This window comes from Actinia tenebrosa, unplaced genomic scaffold (assembly GCF_029948245.1).
Source record: "Actinia tenebrosa isolate PJP-AT-01 unplaced genomic scaffold, QUT_ActTen_1.0 PGA_scaffold6__47_contigs__length_16458017, whole genome shotgun sequence".
Taxonomy (NCBI): Eukaryota; Metazoa; Cnidaria; class Anthozoa; order Actiniaria; family Actiniidae; genus Actinia; species Actinia tenebrosa.
The window spans coordinates 5,009,075-5,026,511 of record NW_028292583.1 but is presented as its reverse complement, the minus strand read 5'-3'; the positions used below and the strand labels follow the sequence as shown (position 1 = coordinate 5,026,511).

General features: G+C 37.1%; 1 protein-coding gene across 4 annotated transcripts; it reads right to left on the bottom strand.

Annotated features, from left to right (window-relative positions):
• Nucleotides 1–131: 131 nt before the first annotated feature.
• LOC116292592 (exocyst complex component 1) lies at nucleotides 132–17,184 on the bottom strand. Of its 4 annotated transcripts, none has more exons than XM_031699933.2 (26): nucleotides 16,951–17,183; nucleotides 16,659–16,786; nucleotides 16,451–16,546; nucleotides 16,149–16,215; nucleotides 15,218–15,274; nucleotides 14,438–14,571; nucleotides 13,579–13,704; nucleotides 12,978–13,079; nucleotides 12,236–12,368; nucleotides 11,645–11,754; nucleotides 10,267–10,413; nucleotides 10,053–10,146; nucleotides 9,365–9,594; nucleotides 8,636–8,731; nucleotides 8,474–8,538; nucleotides 8,353–8,391; nucleotides 7,118–7,156; nucleotides 5,695–5,775; nucleotides 5,285–5,420; nucleotides 4,881–4,964; nucleotides 3,853–4,006; nucleotides 3,047–3,067; nucleotides 2,553–2,677; nucleotides 1,746–1,868; nucleotides 1,299–1,370; nucleotides 132–1,052 (listed from the first exon to the last, which is right to left on the bottom strand). In XM_031699933.2, the coding sequence occupies exons 1-26, from the start codon at nucleotides 17,072–17,074 to the stop codon at nucleotides 900–902; spliced, it is 2,736 nt and encodes a 911-aa protein (XP_031555793.1). In that variant the 5' UTR covers nucleotides 17,075–17,183; the 3' UTR covers nucleotides 132–899. The 4 variants fall into 4 exon arrangements, with proteins under 4 accessions (XP_031555793.1, XP_031555794.1, XP_031555796.1 ...); XM_031699934.2 differs by having other exon boundaries at nucleotides 7,118–7,153; XM_031699936.2 differs by lacking the exon at nucleotides 4,881–4,964 and having other exon boundaries at nucleotides 16,951–17,184.
• Between the last annotated feature and the right edge of the window lie 253 nt (nucleotides 17,185–17,437).

Sequence of the window (17,437 nt, the reverse complement as noted above, 5' to 3'; positions counted from 1 at the left end):
ATGGAAAGAGCGGGAAACCTGTCTCTATGGTGATAGCATGCAACACAGAGTCGAACTACCACCCAACTCTGCGAACTCCTCGCACGCTCTCCCCCACAAACATACACTTTCACGACCTACACATTTCCGTATCCTGTTAAATCAGTTTATTAATTTTGCCACATATCGTTACCTATATATAGTAAAATTTTTACATTTAACATTTGAATAAAAAAATGGATATATTTCCTATCAATTTTTAACAGTTAGTTTCAATTCACGATCAATAATTTTTGTTTCAAAAATAATAACAAAATACATCAAATGATGTTATGTTAATCTGTTATTTATACAGTGCACTAAATATGTTAAAGAAATCTCTGATAACTACAAGGGGTTTTAAGGGGGTAAAATGGGAATAATAATGAAAGGAAGAAAAGCATGGAAAAATGGGATTTGATGTATTAAAACAGACTTAGAGTAAGAAGTATTAGAATTGCCATGAGATTGGGATTTCTGTAAAATGCATCAATTTATATGGGACTGGGATTTTACTAAATTGAGGATGGAAATAGACCTCTTCGGCTTGGGGTAATGTTTTCCCATTTCAGAAGACGTGTCATTCCCTTGAGAATAAGATTCTTTGTTTGAGCTGTATCCATATTCTTGTGTCTTCTCATGTGCAACCGAGCACAAACCTTAAACAAAGAAATGATACTCTAGGGAATGACATGTGGTCTGTAATGGGAAAACATTACGTCAGAGCCGAAGAGGTCTATTGGTAATGGAAAATGGGATTTTAGAACACTTTTTTGCATTCACAAAAGTTGGGCCTCTATGTTTAGACAATACAGTTCCCTATTAATAAATTTGAGATCACTGAATAAATTGTTTTAATCTATACTTCTTTTAAAGTGTTATTAGTGGGAGGAAGCAATATTAGAGAAGAAAAAGAGCACATCTTTAATGGTATATTCCAGTGTTATCATGGAGCCAGGGTAACATCTGTTGATCAGGTCTACAAAGTTCTTGTACTGCTCAATGAATTCCTTCTGCATCGAGTTCCAAACCACCTGTTTCATAGAAAGAAAGGAAAAATGAATGGATGGATGGATGGATGGATGGATGGATGAATGAATGGATGGATGGATGGATGGATGGATGGATGGATGGATGGATGGATGGATGGATGGAACAAATAGAGGATGAAAGAAAGGAAGGAAGGAAGGAAGGAAGGAAGGAAGGAAGGTTGGAAGAAAGCAAGGGAGGAAGATACGTTTTTTTATAGTTTTAAATTGGTAGTAGCGATATATTCTAACCTGTAGTAAGCTCTCCTCATCACATAATTGTTTTTCCACTTTCTTGTACAAATGTTCTAATCCTTTTTTCAACTAGCAAAAAATGCACCAAAAAATATACAGTTAACATTGGTACTAGAGACAATAAAACGCTGCATTGCTATGGGTCACTTAGCTTTCTGTCCTCTCTGGGATTTGCTGAAGGGCAAAATCAAAAGTTCCACTGCTATGACAGCTAAGAGCCAGGGCCCGGTTGTATGAAGGGTGGATAGCGCTATCTGATGGATAAATCCTTATCCAGTGGATAAGTCGATGCTGTTATCCAATAAATTTATCCGCTGGATAAGATTTTTCTGTAGGACAGCGCTATCCACCCTTCGTACAGGACCCAGGAGGGGGCAAGAGGGAATGAAACTAAGCACCAGTGAATCCTAACCCAAACAAGTGATGGATTAAAGAATTACCAACCTCCTTTGCAGGGACCTCCTTGATGCATTTTCTCAGTTCTTGCTTGCTGAATGCTAGCTGGTAGCCAACCTCTTCAGCCTTGACTCCGGCTGCAATCTTTTCTTGGACTCCTTCAAAAAAGACCTAGAAATGACATACATAAGCCTTAGAATTAACAACGAAATACTCTTGCATAGGGCATAGATGCACTCTTAACCTCTTCCCTTCATTTTTCATGGTGAGCTGTGCAAAACGGAGATTTAGAATCTAGAATCCAATTTAGACAAGCTCTCTTGAGAATAAGATTCTTTGAGTGGTATTCCATATTCAGTTGTCTTCTTATGTGCAACTGGGGAATGGGGGAAAAAAGCTTCTCAAGGGAATGACACATTGTCTGAAATGGGAAAACATCATAAGCCCAAGGGAAGGTCTATTGCTAGTAAAACGTTAAAATTAAAAGTTCTAATGGTTTTGGAAGTCATTTAATTGGCAAAACTAAACCTGTCCTAGTCAGCCCAAGTGAATGTCTGAAGAGTCTATGTAAAGTGAGTTAGATTTTTGAATTCGCAATCAGGGGCAGATCCAAGATTTTGGGTAACCAACTGCTGCAGATTGGCTTGGCTACCTTCTTTCCCAGACACACACTACATTATAGTATATCTTTGATTCGTTATTGTCTCTTAGAGGCTTCAATATTGTCAAGATGGCCTTAAAAGGGGGTTTGTATTTTTCATTTACGGGGTTCGTACTAAACCACAAACCCCCCGCCCCCCTGAACCACCACTAGCTAGATCCACCCTGCACCCTATAGGCCAAACGATAACTTACACTGAGTTTCTCCATCGGCCTGCCAAGCATGCCTTTAACATACTCCTCCAGACTTGCACCATATTTTTCCTTGGCTTCAAGTTTTTCTTTCTCAAGACACGAGATCTTCAGTCTTGATAGCACCCCTAATAAGTAGCAAAGATATTTAGGTCAGCAAGAATTGGAATCAATGTTTCATGGTGCTGGATTCTAGAATCCAAAAGCTGCGCTTTAATTCCAAAACCGGTATGTTCTTCGAACATTGTGTGACGCCGCGGTTTGAGGGAAAATGTCAGTGCTCGTGCGTGCATTTCATTCCGTGGTGTGCGACTTTGTGAGCATTTGCGCATACTGTTTTATGAGAAATCGTGCTCCATATTACTCAAAGCAAAGTATAATACTATAAATAAAATAGCAAATCCTCGCGGGTCCTGTATTTACGTTATGGTGAGAAAACGTTAGCATGTTTTAAGCTGTGCTGCAAACAACCTGGAATAATAAGCTGCTCTACTTACTGAGCAAGTGGTGGTAGTTTTCTGTCGAATAGGAAGAAAATAGCGTTAATAGATATTAGGAGACAAAGGACAAAATCGCTACATTCTAGTATGAGTCACCCATGCATCATTCCCTTCAGTAGCATTCTTTTGTTTACTGCTATTTTTAGAAAGACGGATGTCTTGAAATGGATGATAGCAAACAGTCGAGGAGCCAACAATAATAAAGGGACAATAATGGGAATAAACAATGGATTCCACAGAATGGCTCATCTTCCACTGGATTCCAACAGACCGTTTTCTCAAGGTTGCGTGCGCATCAAACTTGACGGGCCACAGAACTGAAAAATTGCAAATTCAGTAAAATTGAGGATCCAGTCTTATACTTAAGAGGAGAGTAATCGACTTTGTGATTTCTTATTAAAATAAATTTCATAGCAATCGCATGATAATACTCATGTTATGTTGTCGTGGCCCGTCAAGTTCCTTAAGTTTGGATGCGTACGCAACCTTGAGAAAACGGTTTATCACCATTTAGAAGTTGATTATTTGTGAAGGGGGAAAAACAGAGGACCAGGAGAAAAACCCTCAAAGCACAGGAGAGAACCAAGAAACAACTCTACTCAACTCACTCGTGCTTCCCAACAGGGGGTTTCCAGACCCGGAGGTATTATAATGAAACAATTAGAAAGTTCACTATCTCCTCTTCCTTCTCCTCTCTAGAGGGCTCATTGCAGTTTAAATAGTCTTTTTTATATTCAAAAAAACTAGAAAGTAAGATTTTTCAACGAGTTTTTATTTATAACCAGGATCTATTTTTACCATACCTAACATAACGACAGCCTTGGGACTCTTCAATGATTCCATAGCAACACGTTCCACATTGTCAAACACCACCCTTGTTAGTTGAATATAGGCTTTGTCAAGGTCAGTCCGACGCTCTGCGTTCTTGAAGATCCCTTCCGAATTTTCCACAAACTCCTATGGGGAGAGAAATTAATAGTATAATTACTTAGGCCCCGTCCACACGTATCCGCAAATTTGTGCATCCGCAATTTTTTTTTGCGGATACGGGTTGCGTCCACACGTGTCCGGAAATTTTTGTATCCGTATCCGGAAATTTTCGAAAACGGTCTCCAGAGTGGAAATTTTCGAATACGCTCCGAATACGGATACGTGTGGACGGTCGTATCCGCAAATTTTCGAATACGATGACGTAAACACGATTTTGCGCATTCTTAATAAGAAAAACTATCCGTTAAAGAGACTGTAGGCACTAGCGTGCATCAGGGCGGATCAAGAAATTTCCGGATACGTGTGAACAGTTAAAACGATTCGAAAACGATTCGAATACGCTGCGTGTGGACGCGAAAATTTTCGTATCCGCAAAAAAAATTTTGCGGATTCCAAAAATTTCCGGATACATGTGGACGGGGTCTTAATGGTGTCTTTAACTAAAACTACCAGAATCCCTTTGCACACTTTCTTTTGTTCACTTTATTAGCACCAATTGTAATTGGTACATTGTGGGTCTGTTTTAGTGGACATGTATATTTCCAAGCATAGTTAACATTAACTATGTTCCAAGATGGCGTCTATTTTTTCGCTAAAACAATCCCACAATGCACTGCAATGTCAGCTCAGCCCGGTTTTCCCCTAAACCTCAGAACGACAAATATTATACCACAACAGGATTAAGACTAAGTTCAAACAGTGCGATACTCTGGGTTTCAGAGTTTTTCTCCCTTAGGTGCTTCTATAACGAAACTTATGATGCGCTAGCAAGACAGCCTATGACAGCAAGGGTAACAGTGCGCAAAAACAAAACTAGTTGGATGGATTTTTTTTTTTTTACCTCAAACTTTGATACAAAAGGTAGGATTCCAACACGCTTGTTTTTCTGGATTTTTGCTTCTTCGATTTGCCTGATTAGGTTTGCCTATTTAGGAATGGGAAAAGTTGGAATGTGTTTCATGCAACGAGAAATGATAGTATGCGCAGTAGGCCTTGATGCATCAGTGATTTTGTGTGAAATGACTGGTTGATTGCAGTAGATGGTGTCATTTCCATGTCCTGACCATGCTGCTGCCCTGCTTTTTTTTATACTCTCCCATTTTTCACTTCCCCTCCATCTACCCATTCTATTTTCTCACATAATCCCCTCTCTCGGAGAGCCTGCTCCCAGGTTGCCCCATTTTAGATGGATAGGCTATGTCATGCCTAAAGATCTACATACTTGAAAACATGTAGTATACTTACAATAAACTTATCAAAGAGTCTTTTGACAGTAATCAAACAGTTTCCAAGCTGTTGGCTGAGGTACGACACAGGTGCACCAGATAGCTGGTTGGTGATGACGTACTGGCCAATACGAACAAGCATATACATAGAATTGCTAAGATACAGACAATTATACATGTATTAATAAGGCATGCAATACTGAAAGTTGTGAGAAACAGAAAGGAATGCAACAATCAAATAGCTTCTTCTAAGAACCAATCAAAAGATGCAAATAAACAAGATTTACAGCCAATCACAGTGCTCTATTTGGAAACTTAAAAGTTGACCACATAACTTTAGTTGTAAGCTTTTGTACTCTCCACCCCCCCCCCCCCCCCTTAACCCGTTCTCTTTCCTAAATTATGAAGATGTGTTAAAGATTTACTTACAAACTGTCCAGCTTGTCACCAAACTGGATGAAAGCGTGAAGTTCAGAGTCCAAATTGCTAAACAAACCCTGCATAACTTTCCTATAAGTTGGATAAACAAATGACCAGCTTTAGTTACTAGGTAAGCTCTAGTTTTAAATGTTAGAGAGAGTGTGTGAAGAAAGAAAGGGAAGGAGAGAGGGAGGGAGGGAGGAAGGAGGAAGGAAGGGAGGAAGGAAGGAAGGAAGGAAGGAAGGAAGGAGGAAGGAAGGAAGGAGGAGGTAAGGAAGGAAGGAAGGAGGAAGGAAGGAAGGAAGAAAGGAAGGAAGATAGGAAGGTAGGAAGGAAGAAAAGAAGAAAGGAAGAAAGAGAAAGAAACAAGAAAACGAAAATTGGTAAAATGGAATGAAACAAGAAAAAAAAAACCAAACACATCACAAAATGGATGAGTAAAAGAAATAGATAGAGGGAAAGCGAAAGAAAAGGAGAGAAGGATGAAAATTGAAGGATGCTGTACTGCAAGCACAAAAATACAAGTAATTTGAAACTTTTTTCAATAAAAGTGCAAAAGGTAACTAGAAAAAAAAACTAAGCTATAATTGCTTAAGCTAAAAGCAAAATAATTAAAAGTGAACTAAAAATGTGTAATTTCATAATGCAATCTAGTTACTGAAGATGAAATGTTTAACATTTAATGCAGTTTAACATGAAAGTGTTTACCATGCTTTAGCTTTAATGCTGATGTGGTAGTTTAATGTGTTTATATTGCAGTGTTTTATAGTTAATGAAACTGTGATTTTACAGGTCAGTGCATTCTGAGAAGAGTGGGAGTTAGGGTGGAGGGGTGGGGGGTGAGGGATGGAATCAGAGCATTCACCTATACCATAATATTTTGGTAGCACCCCATTTTTGCCCCAACCCATCAGAATCTGACTGATATAAAGATATGACAACCCTTTTTATAGCTCCCCTAAATTTTGTATTGAAATTATATTTTTTGAGTTTTTTTTATAAAGTAATTTGGTGGCTCCCCCTCAAACTCCAATTAATAACCCCCCATGCCCCAACTCGTAAACCATAAATTATAATTATGAATGGACCATTATGGAAGGTAATTTGGTATAGTAAGGGGAAACATGCACTCCTCTTTGATTCCCATCCACTTCCCCCTCCCTCCCCTCCCCCCAGTCCATTGCCTTACCTGTATCCAATCCATTTAAAAGCACACAAAAATAATAGTGTTTAGGGTATGTTTTGTATAAGCAAGTACAAATAAAATAAAATGCTTAGAGCTTAACTAAAAATATTTGCTTTAAAAATTATAATAAAATGTGCACTGCTTTGGTAAAGTTAACATTTAGCATTCAATATTTAGGATAATAGCACCTCTCCTCATTCATTATCAGTTTTATGTGCCATGTTTAGGGAGGTTTTTAAAACCTACTTAATCTCTTCACGCCGTTCATTCATCTTTCTTCGTCTGCTGAGAAAACAATCAGTGGACTGATTTAAGTCATTTAAGTACAGTATATGACCTGTTTTATACTGCTCATTTATAAAACTAGACCAATAGATTATTAAAACCTTTGATGAATGACCCTCATGTTTTGAAGTGTCGGAAAGAATGGGAAGGGGATGAAAATTAGAAAAAGGGAGAAATGAGAATCCCATTTGCCAGTTGAACACACTAGCTAGGTGCATGTCCCTAAAACTGCCCACAATGCAAACTTGGCCCTGTTTATTTCCCAACCTCGGAATGGCTTAGAGAGTGTGCTATTCAATTTCACAAAATCTGTGGTGCAGTGTCTCTTGCCATTTCATGCCAATCATGTCTGTTGTAACATACTTTATCAACAGGATTGTAAACGGCTGTAATATCCCCAGACCATGCCCTAATCAGTATGCAAAGTTAACTGTATATACCACATGCATGGAAAATACTTGCAACGTTATAAAATTTAAAATGATAAATCAAAGTGTAGACAACATAGCTCTGAAAATTTAAAAGGTATAATCATTGGATATATTTTTTTTTTAAATATTCAAAATGTCACCAAATGTACTTGACTGTAATTATTTATTTTTAGCCCTACAATCTAGGGCTATCTGACAGAAAAATCTTTATTCAGTGGATAAGTCAATGCTGTTATCCAATAAATTCATCCAGTAGATAAGCGGTTAGCGCTATATCCACTCTTTGTACAACCGAGCCTAGATCTCCAGATTAAAAATTCATTTAAAAAAATTAACATTTAGAAAAATATGGTCTATACCAAAGTATGAAGGCTGGAGGAGAAACAGTAAAAACCTGTTTTAACAGAGTTTATTGTTATCTCATCCATCAATGTTTTGTATTTTGAGGCATTTTAGGGCTGGTTTATTCATTGACAATTGAATGACATTCAAATCATTCCAAGCCAGTTTTACTTTGTCATTTGAGTGTAAAAAAATGTATTTCTTGATATGGCAAAGTTAAAATACTTGAAAAAGAAATTAAGAGCGTGTATCTTTGAAAAGTATTAATAAGTGTGCAATAATAACAATCACTGTTACTCACTGTTACTCTGTTGCAGGAAAATATTTTTACTCAATTGGTTTAACAGCTTTCCAGATTCATACTTTTAGTCTACAGCTTGAAATGAAATGCCATTGAAAATTCCTATGAAAATATATACCAACCTGACATCTTCACTTAATTGTTTTCTCTCTCTGACATCCCTGTATAATATAAGAATAATTAGAGATTAATGATTGATCTCAAAATGAAGTACTGTTATCATTAAAATAAAGAATAAAATACCCCGATCCTTTGCTCATGAATGCACCATCAGAAGCATCACTCCCTCCACCAGAACTATCTTGAGACTATAAAATAAAAACCAATGATAGACGATTTAAGCTTGCTTGTTGTTTTTTTCCTATTTCAGACCAAGCGCAAAAAAATTGCATCTTTTATTCATACCTCAAATTCATCCATCGAAAAGTCAAAGAATTTCTGAACAAATTGTTGTTCTGATGTGCAAACTGGCTCCAACTCAGAAAGAAGAATGTCAAACACCTACCAATAAGAAACAAAGAAAGTGTTTACAATTATAAAATCAACCCGAGTCTCCTCAAGCAATCATTGCACACCATATGCTACAGTCCAACATACATCATCTTATTTCTGCAGAGGAGACAAGGCCTGTGTCCCTTTTAAGGGGGTTAAAGAAAGTTTAATTTACTTTCCCCCATATGCATGCCCATGCTTAGGCTCCTACAAGACCAACATGTTTGACTGGCAGTCCTTCATTCCTTATACTGTCAATGCCCCACCATTTCCAGCCTTGCATTCTTATTTCTGATGAGATCGAGTCTAGGGAGATCTCAATAGAGGTTTATGTGCCTCAGCTGGTCCCTCCATGTGGCATATAATGAAAAATACAAGATACAAATACGACTGCAAAGGGTCTATCGATGGTTTTCACGGTGGCCATGTTGGAGGAACTTAACAAAAGAATTGTCAATGAATTCTTTTGTTATATCCTCCAACATGGCCACCGTTTCTTTTGTTATTTAATTTCTTTGGGAATGGTTGAAAACCATCAATACACCACAGTTCTTGGCCAATGAGAGCATGCTACGCAGATAGTTATGTGACTGTCAAATAACACAGTCAAAATGAATCATACTGTAAGATCCCAATACTAACCCTATCAAATCTCCCTCTAGTTTCAAGAGTGAGAGAAGCAGATTCATAAGAACCAATGGACCCTGACTGTGAAATACTATCTGAACCAGAGTCCCCAGTATCTCTTCTGTCTCTGCCTCGAAACTTGTGAGTCAATGGGCGAGGGCTTGGGCGTGGACTCATTCTTACTCCATGGTCATCTAGTTTACTGATGGGGTTTGAGCTGGTCATCTTGAATGCACTATGCATGGCTATTAATATGATAATTAATTTTCTTAAGTACTGGTAAACTGTGAAATAGTCAATGAACCTTTTCTAATAGGGATGATTAAGTGACGTTTTAGTCAGAGTCAATTTTGGACTCTCGGTTCAAACAAAAAATAATAAAGAAGAATAGAGTTTAAGATGCCAGGCGGTATCTTTTCTTTAGAAACTGTTGGCCGTGCAATGGCCAGATGATAGCACTGTCGATGGAGTAATGGTGGGATGTCAACCAGACACAGCCAATAGTTGGCCAAAGTATCTGAGCACTGTTCTTGAGTTTTACCCTGTTATGATTCATCTCTGATCCAATGAAGTATCACTAGCGTAGGTTTAACAAATCGAGAAAAAAACTCTCCTTTATATTCCCCCACAATTAATGAGTATGTGAATCATCAAACTTTCTTGGATAAGACTTTTTGTAATGCAATAGTGCATTTCAACTTACATTTAGATCCTTTGGAAATTGCTCTTTGCCTTGCCGTCTCAAAAAACTCCTTTAGTTGTCTCTCATATATTTTACTCAAGGAATTCACATAAGCCTAGAAAAATAACAATAAATAAATAAATAAATAAATGTTCACTACTTGACTTGTGGAAGGTAATATAAGTGTTACTGCTGTACCACCCAAGCTTTCTGGTTCTTGTTGATTAATACTTACGAGACAAAGTTCCAAAAAAACTTCAGGATCAATTTCTTTGAGCCATTTCATTAGATCGCAGTACGGCAACAGCTCTTTGTGGCAGTTTAGGTGTTTTGGCAGATGGAGCTCACTTGAGTGTTTGGCAGGCATATCAGTATCAACACCCTATGAAAGAAACAGTCAGTACTCAAAGAAATGGTACCTATATTAAAATCATTAATGTATATACAGTGTACCATAAATACCTATCAGAGAGTGGTATCCAAAGTAATTTCAAAAGTATGGCATATCAGAACTAATTATATCAGAATGTAATCAAGCAATGGCCCAAACATTGGCCATAATTTTAATCCCAGAGTGTCATTTCCCATTTCTCAGCCAGTACGATGATCGAATTGCATTTACCAGTCAAAACAGATACTCTAATATTATGCAAATTCCAAGAGTGCTATGTATGTTTAATAAACGAGCAGGAGTGTTTTATTGGGTATAAAACACGAGGTGTAGCCGAGTGGTTTTAGACCCGATAAAACACGATCTGCGAGTTTATTAAACGGCTTAAAAAACTCCTGAATGATGTATGTTCTCATAATGTACCGAATTCTTTACGAAATGAACCAAGTTTGATAGAGAAAATCCAAGTTAAAGTTTATGCAAATAAAGATGAATCTATATCAGATATAAAACCTCCTTCATGGTCATGATTTCTATTGTGTTTCCTTCATGAATTATTAATGAGTTTTTTAAGTAATGTTTAATAAACGAGCAGGAGTGTTTTATCGGGTATAAAACACGAGGTGCAGCCGAGTGGTTTTAGACCCGATAAAACACGATCTGCGAGATTATTGAATGGCTTAGAAAACTTATGATGTTTGTTCTCATTGTGTACCGATTTTTTTACGAAATGAACCAAGTTTGATAGAGAAAATCCAAGTTAAAGTTTATGCAAATGAAGACGAATCTTTATCAGATATAAAATCACCTTCATGGTCATGATTTCTATTGTGTTTTCTTCATGAATTATTAATGAGTTTTCTAATTCTATTTAACTATAAACTCAAAAGCCTCTCACATAGCACTTCAATAGTATAATTTACATATTTCTCAAATTGATAAAATTCTCCACAATGACTTTGAATCATGAGCCAAATGTTAATGTTAATCAAACCAGTTCAGCTCCACACAATCACGAAATTACCAGTTGCTATTTTGCGTTTGAGTATGAACCACAAACATTTCCCATTTTTAGAGAACTGATTCTTTAAGCAAATTTTTCTTGGGAAAAAATTCCAAGCTCCAGGCAATTTGAAGTTTTTTCAAACTAAAACAAAAATAGAAAATGTTTGTGGTTTGTGCTCAAACGCAAATGGCAGCATAGAATCCAGGAAAAACTTACATGTTGCTGAAATATTCCTAGCAGGTGTTGTTTTAATCTATGTGCAAAGTCTTTGCTTATTTGTTCATACTTCTCTTGCTGTTCTTTGACAGCTTTCATCTTTGTTAGTCCTAATGAAGATGCATGATAATTAGATACCTTTTTATTCATCCATCACTCCCAGCTTTACTCTCTACTTCCCTTCTTTTTTTCCCCTTCCTCTCTCAATCTCTCCTGTCCTTCCTCCTTCCATCCCATTCATCTATCCCATTTGCCCATATCATCCATTCTTCCATCCATCCCATCCATCCAACCACACATCCATCCATTCATCCATCCCCTACCCACCCATCCTCTACCAACCCATGTCCTACCCACCCATGCTCTACCCACCCATCTCCTACCCACCCATCCCCTACCCACCCATCCCCTACCCACCTATCCCCTACCCATACATCATACAACCCACCCATTAATCCCTCAGCCCCTTCATTTCACCCATCCTACCCATCCCATCAATCCCATTCTTCCATGTAGACAAGTATGTAAAGAGTATAATGGATTCAGGTTACCTAAGAGTCAAAGCAATGATTAATAAATACATCACATTACCTGGATGGATGTCTGCCGTTAATGCAGCAAGAACAGCTTCAGCAGCATTAGTGCACTCTTTGACAGCAAGTCCCTTTGAAAGGTCACCTTGCTTTAAAGCTGTGATGTGCCTCTCAGGAATGCCAAGTGTACCCTGTAATTGGGAAGACAAAATTAATGTCAGAAAATTAAAAGAAAAATGAAGAGACACTGCCAAATGTTTGAGAAAATTTCCTGATAAATCCCCCATATTATTATTTTTTTACTTATATTTATTTACTATAGATGTCACCAATCTGGGTTTTCATGTCAGAAAAAGATGCCATAGTCACACCTCTAACCATCTAAGAGTTTGCCAACAAACATCAAACTTTTAATCTGCATTCCTTTTTCCATGTGTCAGCAGCCTTTTGATAATTTGTGGGAAATATATTATTAAAAATGCTGACATGTGAAGAAAGGAATGCAGACTAAAAGGTAAATGTTTGTCTGTCAAGTTGAAGACGTTTGGAGGCATGTCCATGACGTTTGGAGGCATGTCCATGGTGTGTTTTTCTGGTGTGAAAACACAGTTCAGTGACATCCGTAACTAGTATAATTTCACATGTCCATTTGCCCATTGTGCCCAAGTGATCCTCTCTCCCTCCTTTTCTCCCACCTTCCTTTATCCCTCCCTCCCTCCCTCCCTCCCTTCCTCCCTTCCTCCCTTCCTTCCTTCCCTCCTTCCATTCTTCTTTCATTCATTTACTAAATAGTTACATACCACCAAATATTCAACTTCTTTTATCAGCTTGTTTCGATTTGCGCTTTCCGTTTCCATGTGTCGATCTTTATCTTCCATTTGTTCCATCTGGTTGTGCACAGTCTGTGATGAAAAAACAGGCACAATTACATCAAAAATTCTCATTTTTAGTGATCAAGACAACAAACGGAAAGAGCGCGAGATCATCGACATCAGCTTTATCTGTTTGTCCTCTTATTGATGATAAAAAAATAACCAATCAGCACAAGAGAAATTTGTTTGTAAGTTATTGTAAAAAGATCCCTTACATTGCAAAATCCCTATTTGGGTATGATAAAAAATGAAAAACATTACTGAAATTTTCATACATATGCAAACTTGCTAGCTGCGTACCGCAAGCTGAAATTTAGTTTTTTGCTGTCATCAATCAAAACTAATCAGTCTGTATCTCCCATATTTTTGACTGCCACAGCTACAGAGTTTTCGTGTTAAAATGAAAATAGCAGTAACATAAAAAATATTCAATTCTCAAGAGAAGGAATGTTTTAGTTTTGACCCTTAGATTGAAGATTAATGTTAGGGGTCTATAGCAAATTTGTTTCCAGAAGAGTAGAAACATTACCTTGAGGACCTCATCATACTGTGTTAGTCTTGTATCCAGTTTATCCAATTCAGCTAAAGAAGCTTCCAACAAGTCCATCAGACTATTTACTTGGTCTTCAGAGGCCATGATAGATTGGATGTTAGCCTGCCAATAAAGTACAAATCTAAGTTATTTATACTGTCAGAACATATTACATATCAATAGTAATTGTGTACTTCAAGAAAGTCGACGGACACGTATTGGCTGGTCATGAGATACACGATTACCCATATCAACACGAGAAAAAAACAATAAATTCATAATAAAAAACCATAATTTTGTCTCTAGAGTAGGGAAAATCTATGAATATCCGCTGGAAGGTTTTTTTTCTAGGATATAGACAACGATGTATTTCAACTTGTTATTGAAACTTGTTATTGCTACATGTAATAAAGTTATTCAAAATTATGAGAACTATTTAAAAAATTAATCTTAATCTCATTGGTTCTTTTCCAAGTTCTTATATGAGGAAACTTTTTTTATTGATTTCTGAAATAATCTTTGCTCTACCCCCTAATCAAACTTTAAATAAAGATAATAATAAAGAAGGAATTGCCCTATAACACTGTGACGTCACATCAAAACAATCTATTGTTTTAACGCTAAGGATCATGGTTGCCAGAGGGGGCAAAATAGTAGCAAAACGAATTAAATTACAATAAAAAATGGTTAATTAGACGGGGAAAGGTGAAAACAGATAAATGTTGTATTAAATATCCCGAACGAAAGAAAATTTCGCCTAAATTCCTATCATTCTTGCCCATGTAAACAAGCTGTGACGTCATAATGTTATAGGTCAATTGAGCATATGACCAGTTGATAGGCAGATTTCACTTACGCTGTCAAGAACAGACAGCTCTCTTGACAGCTGTTCATTAAACTCCTCTAAGTTACTGATAGCATTCTCTGTTTGGGACATCATGTGCTCAAGGTCGTTTTCTTCACGTTGTGTTAACTCCTGGTAATCTTCCACTGTGTTTAAAATGAGATGAAATAATGGTTCATTAAGAAAGGGTAAAATTAATGAACAAAAGGGAGAAATTACAGTAATAAGGTTGTTTTTTTTAAAATTGTGCTAATCTTCCACTCGGTTAAAAACAAGATGAATATTTGTTTACTGAAAAAGGGGCAAATAGAGAACAAAAGGGAGAAATTACAGTAATAAGGTTGTTTTCTTTAAATTGTGCTAATCTTCAACTCGGTTAAAAACAAGATGAAATATTGGTTTACTGAAAAAGGGACAAATAGAGAACAACAGAGAGAAAGCACAGAAATAATGGCTCATTTTCTTGCCATTGCATTAAATCCTGGTAATCTTCCAAGCTGTGTTTAACCCTTTCACTACTAGAGGCTAAAAGGGTCCAACACAGGCTCTTCCTGGAACATAATTAGGGTTTTTTTTATTTCTCAATATCAAAATGAAAAATGTTCTAGGGGATGGGTAATTGAAAAGCAAAAATGTCTTTCCGCTGGCTGCTTTTGGCCCTTAGGTAAAATGTAGCATTTCCCGTTGGCTTCTTTAGTAGTGAAAGGATTAAAACAGGATGAAATATTAGTTCATTGGGAAAGGGACAAGAACTAAAGGGAGAAAGTACAATTATATTGGGTTGATGCTCACCTGTGACTCCTTCATCTGTGTGTTGTTGTGCTCTACCAGTCTCTATATTAATGCTCTCTGGAAAAACAGTAAGTCATGTTTTAAAAAGAATCAAAATACTCTGCATGAAAAAATAAAATGTAAAGTCTGAATTTATTTGTGTCAACTGCGGAAAGTGATTGCTCAGTCTCCTGAGTAAGTTTCCTGAGTAAGTTTCCAGAACTTTCCACACCAGATTTAATTGCAATTTAAAAGAAGAGAAAAACTGGAGAGCAAAACTAGAGAAAAACTGCCCCAAAGCACAGGAGAGAACCAACAAGCAACTCTACTCATATAAAACATTGTGCCCAGGATTGAACCTGGGTCACGTTAGTGAGAGGCAGCTATTGCACACCTAAGTGCTTCCCTAATTTATAGCAATTATTCTATAATAATTGTATCTATCTGCTTTTCCTGTATTGCTTGATTTCACTCAGCTGATAAAAGTCTTTGAATCTCATTATCTGCTGCAAATGGTGGTCAAACACTGACCACCATGTGCTGTCAGCTAGAAAGAATGCTATTGAAAACTTGTGATTCAGCTGATTAACATTCCCCACTAGACAAGAAATGATGTCAAGTGAAACCCAGCAATACAGACCCTATGTGCCAACCATAGATTGATTGGTTGTTATTGTAAAATAATTACGGTAGTGAAGAAATGTTTGAAAAATGACTGGTAAGTAAATGACCATTACTGACAATGGTTTTATAAGTAATATAACATGGAGCAATATTATCAATAGGCACTAATGGTCATCAATTTACAACTAGCTATACAGTAGAATCTCTATTATCAGCCACACTCAGGGAATCGACATTTGGCATGCTTAATAAGAGGCTGTACACTTAATAGATGTTCTACTGTACTAATTTCACATAAATCGAATATGTCATTGGCTTTGAACATTACCTTCTATAAGAGCAGTATTGACATTCATAAGTGTTGGTTTTCTTTGAGTAGGGTATCTCACACACAGCTGTTGATTGACAGGAGTGACATGTACAGGGGCATTCAATAATAATTAGAAATGTATTTGCCCATATATTTAAATGAATTGGCGTCTGCAAATATAGACAATCAATGCAGGAAGACCACTGTATATTTAGTGATATCACAAATTTTATTGACGGAAGTCAAAAACCCAGATAACTGCGGCTGTGTCTGTCATGGAATTATTATGATAATGACATCGACAAAAAAGGCCAAATTACCTTCCATAGAGCGATAATGAAGTTTAGCTTTTCTGTATGGCTACTTGCTACCCATTTGTATGTCTTTTCAAAATGGAGATCAAACTCTGGAGTATCCTGCGAAAAATCAGAAAACATAGGTAAAAAAGGTAAGGGGGGTACATCTTCAATTCTCAACAAACCCCCCCCCCCCCCCTAAAATAAACGAAAAATATTGAAGATAAATTACTTTTGTAGCATCTTTTCCATCAATAATAGTAAGATCTCTGAACCTCCATGTTGCTTTCTTTTTGTAAGTGTCCTTATCTGTCTTCTTGACTTGATACAGGGAAACAGTTTCTGGTTTATCCATCGTTACTGCAGAAAAAATTAAAATAAAACTCAGATATACTGAACGATAATGTTACCTGTAGATTGATAAGTGATAAAAGCATTAAATAATACCAATGAGAACTGATAAATCATTTTGGAAGCGTTCCGAGTTAGAGGTTTGAGGCGTGTTAATTCAAACGTAACCTTACCAGCTGCACATAGAAAACTAGCTTTCTTCTTTTTTCCAGCTTTAGTCACATTTACGACAGCATACAGTCGCTCCTCACTAGGTTTAAACACCTCTCTTTGCAAGTTATGCCTTATTGCGGCCATAGTAATGATTCAAAGAGGGTTACTTTCCTTCAAGTTGCGGAATTTTCTTCCTTCCTTCCTTTCTTCACCTCTCGTCCGCCATATTGTGTTTTGGTAAAACACAGGAGCCCCACCACGTCTTTTACTGAGTTGCCTATGGAAGCCCAGTCGTAAAATGCCTTTGTTTTTTTTTTTTTGTTTTGTTTTGTTTTGCTTTGTTTTTTGTTTTTTTGTTTTTGTCTTTCTCTGCCCGCTACTAGCAGAGTCTCTCCTCTTTCTCACTCCACCAAAACAAAAGGAAAATAGGCTCTGCTAGCAGGGAACTCTATCTCGCGAAAAGTGCATCCTTGCGCAAGAGTACCCATTTATGGACGATCTCGAACT

What these genes read in the sequence shown, in the direction of transcription:
- LOC116292592 (XM_031699933.2), bottom strand. Translation starts at nt 17,074, where the DNA reads ATGGCCGCAATAAGGCATAACTTGCAAAGAGAGGTGTTTAAACCTAGT. An exon ending in AATTTCCAAAGGATCTAAAT is followed by an intron (nt 9,595 to 10,052) that starts GTAAGTTGAAAT and finishes TCATATTAATAG; the next exon opens with CCATGCATAGTGCATTCAAG. An exon ending in CTAGAGGGAGATTTGATAGG is followed by an intron (nt 8,732 to 9,364) that starts GTTAGTATTGGG and finishes TCTTATTGGTAG; the next exon opens with GTGTTTGACATTCTTCTTTC.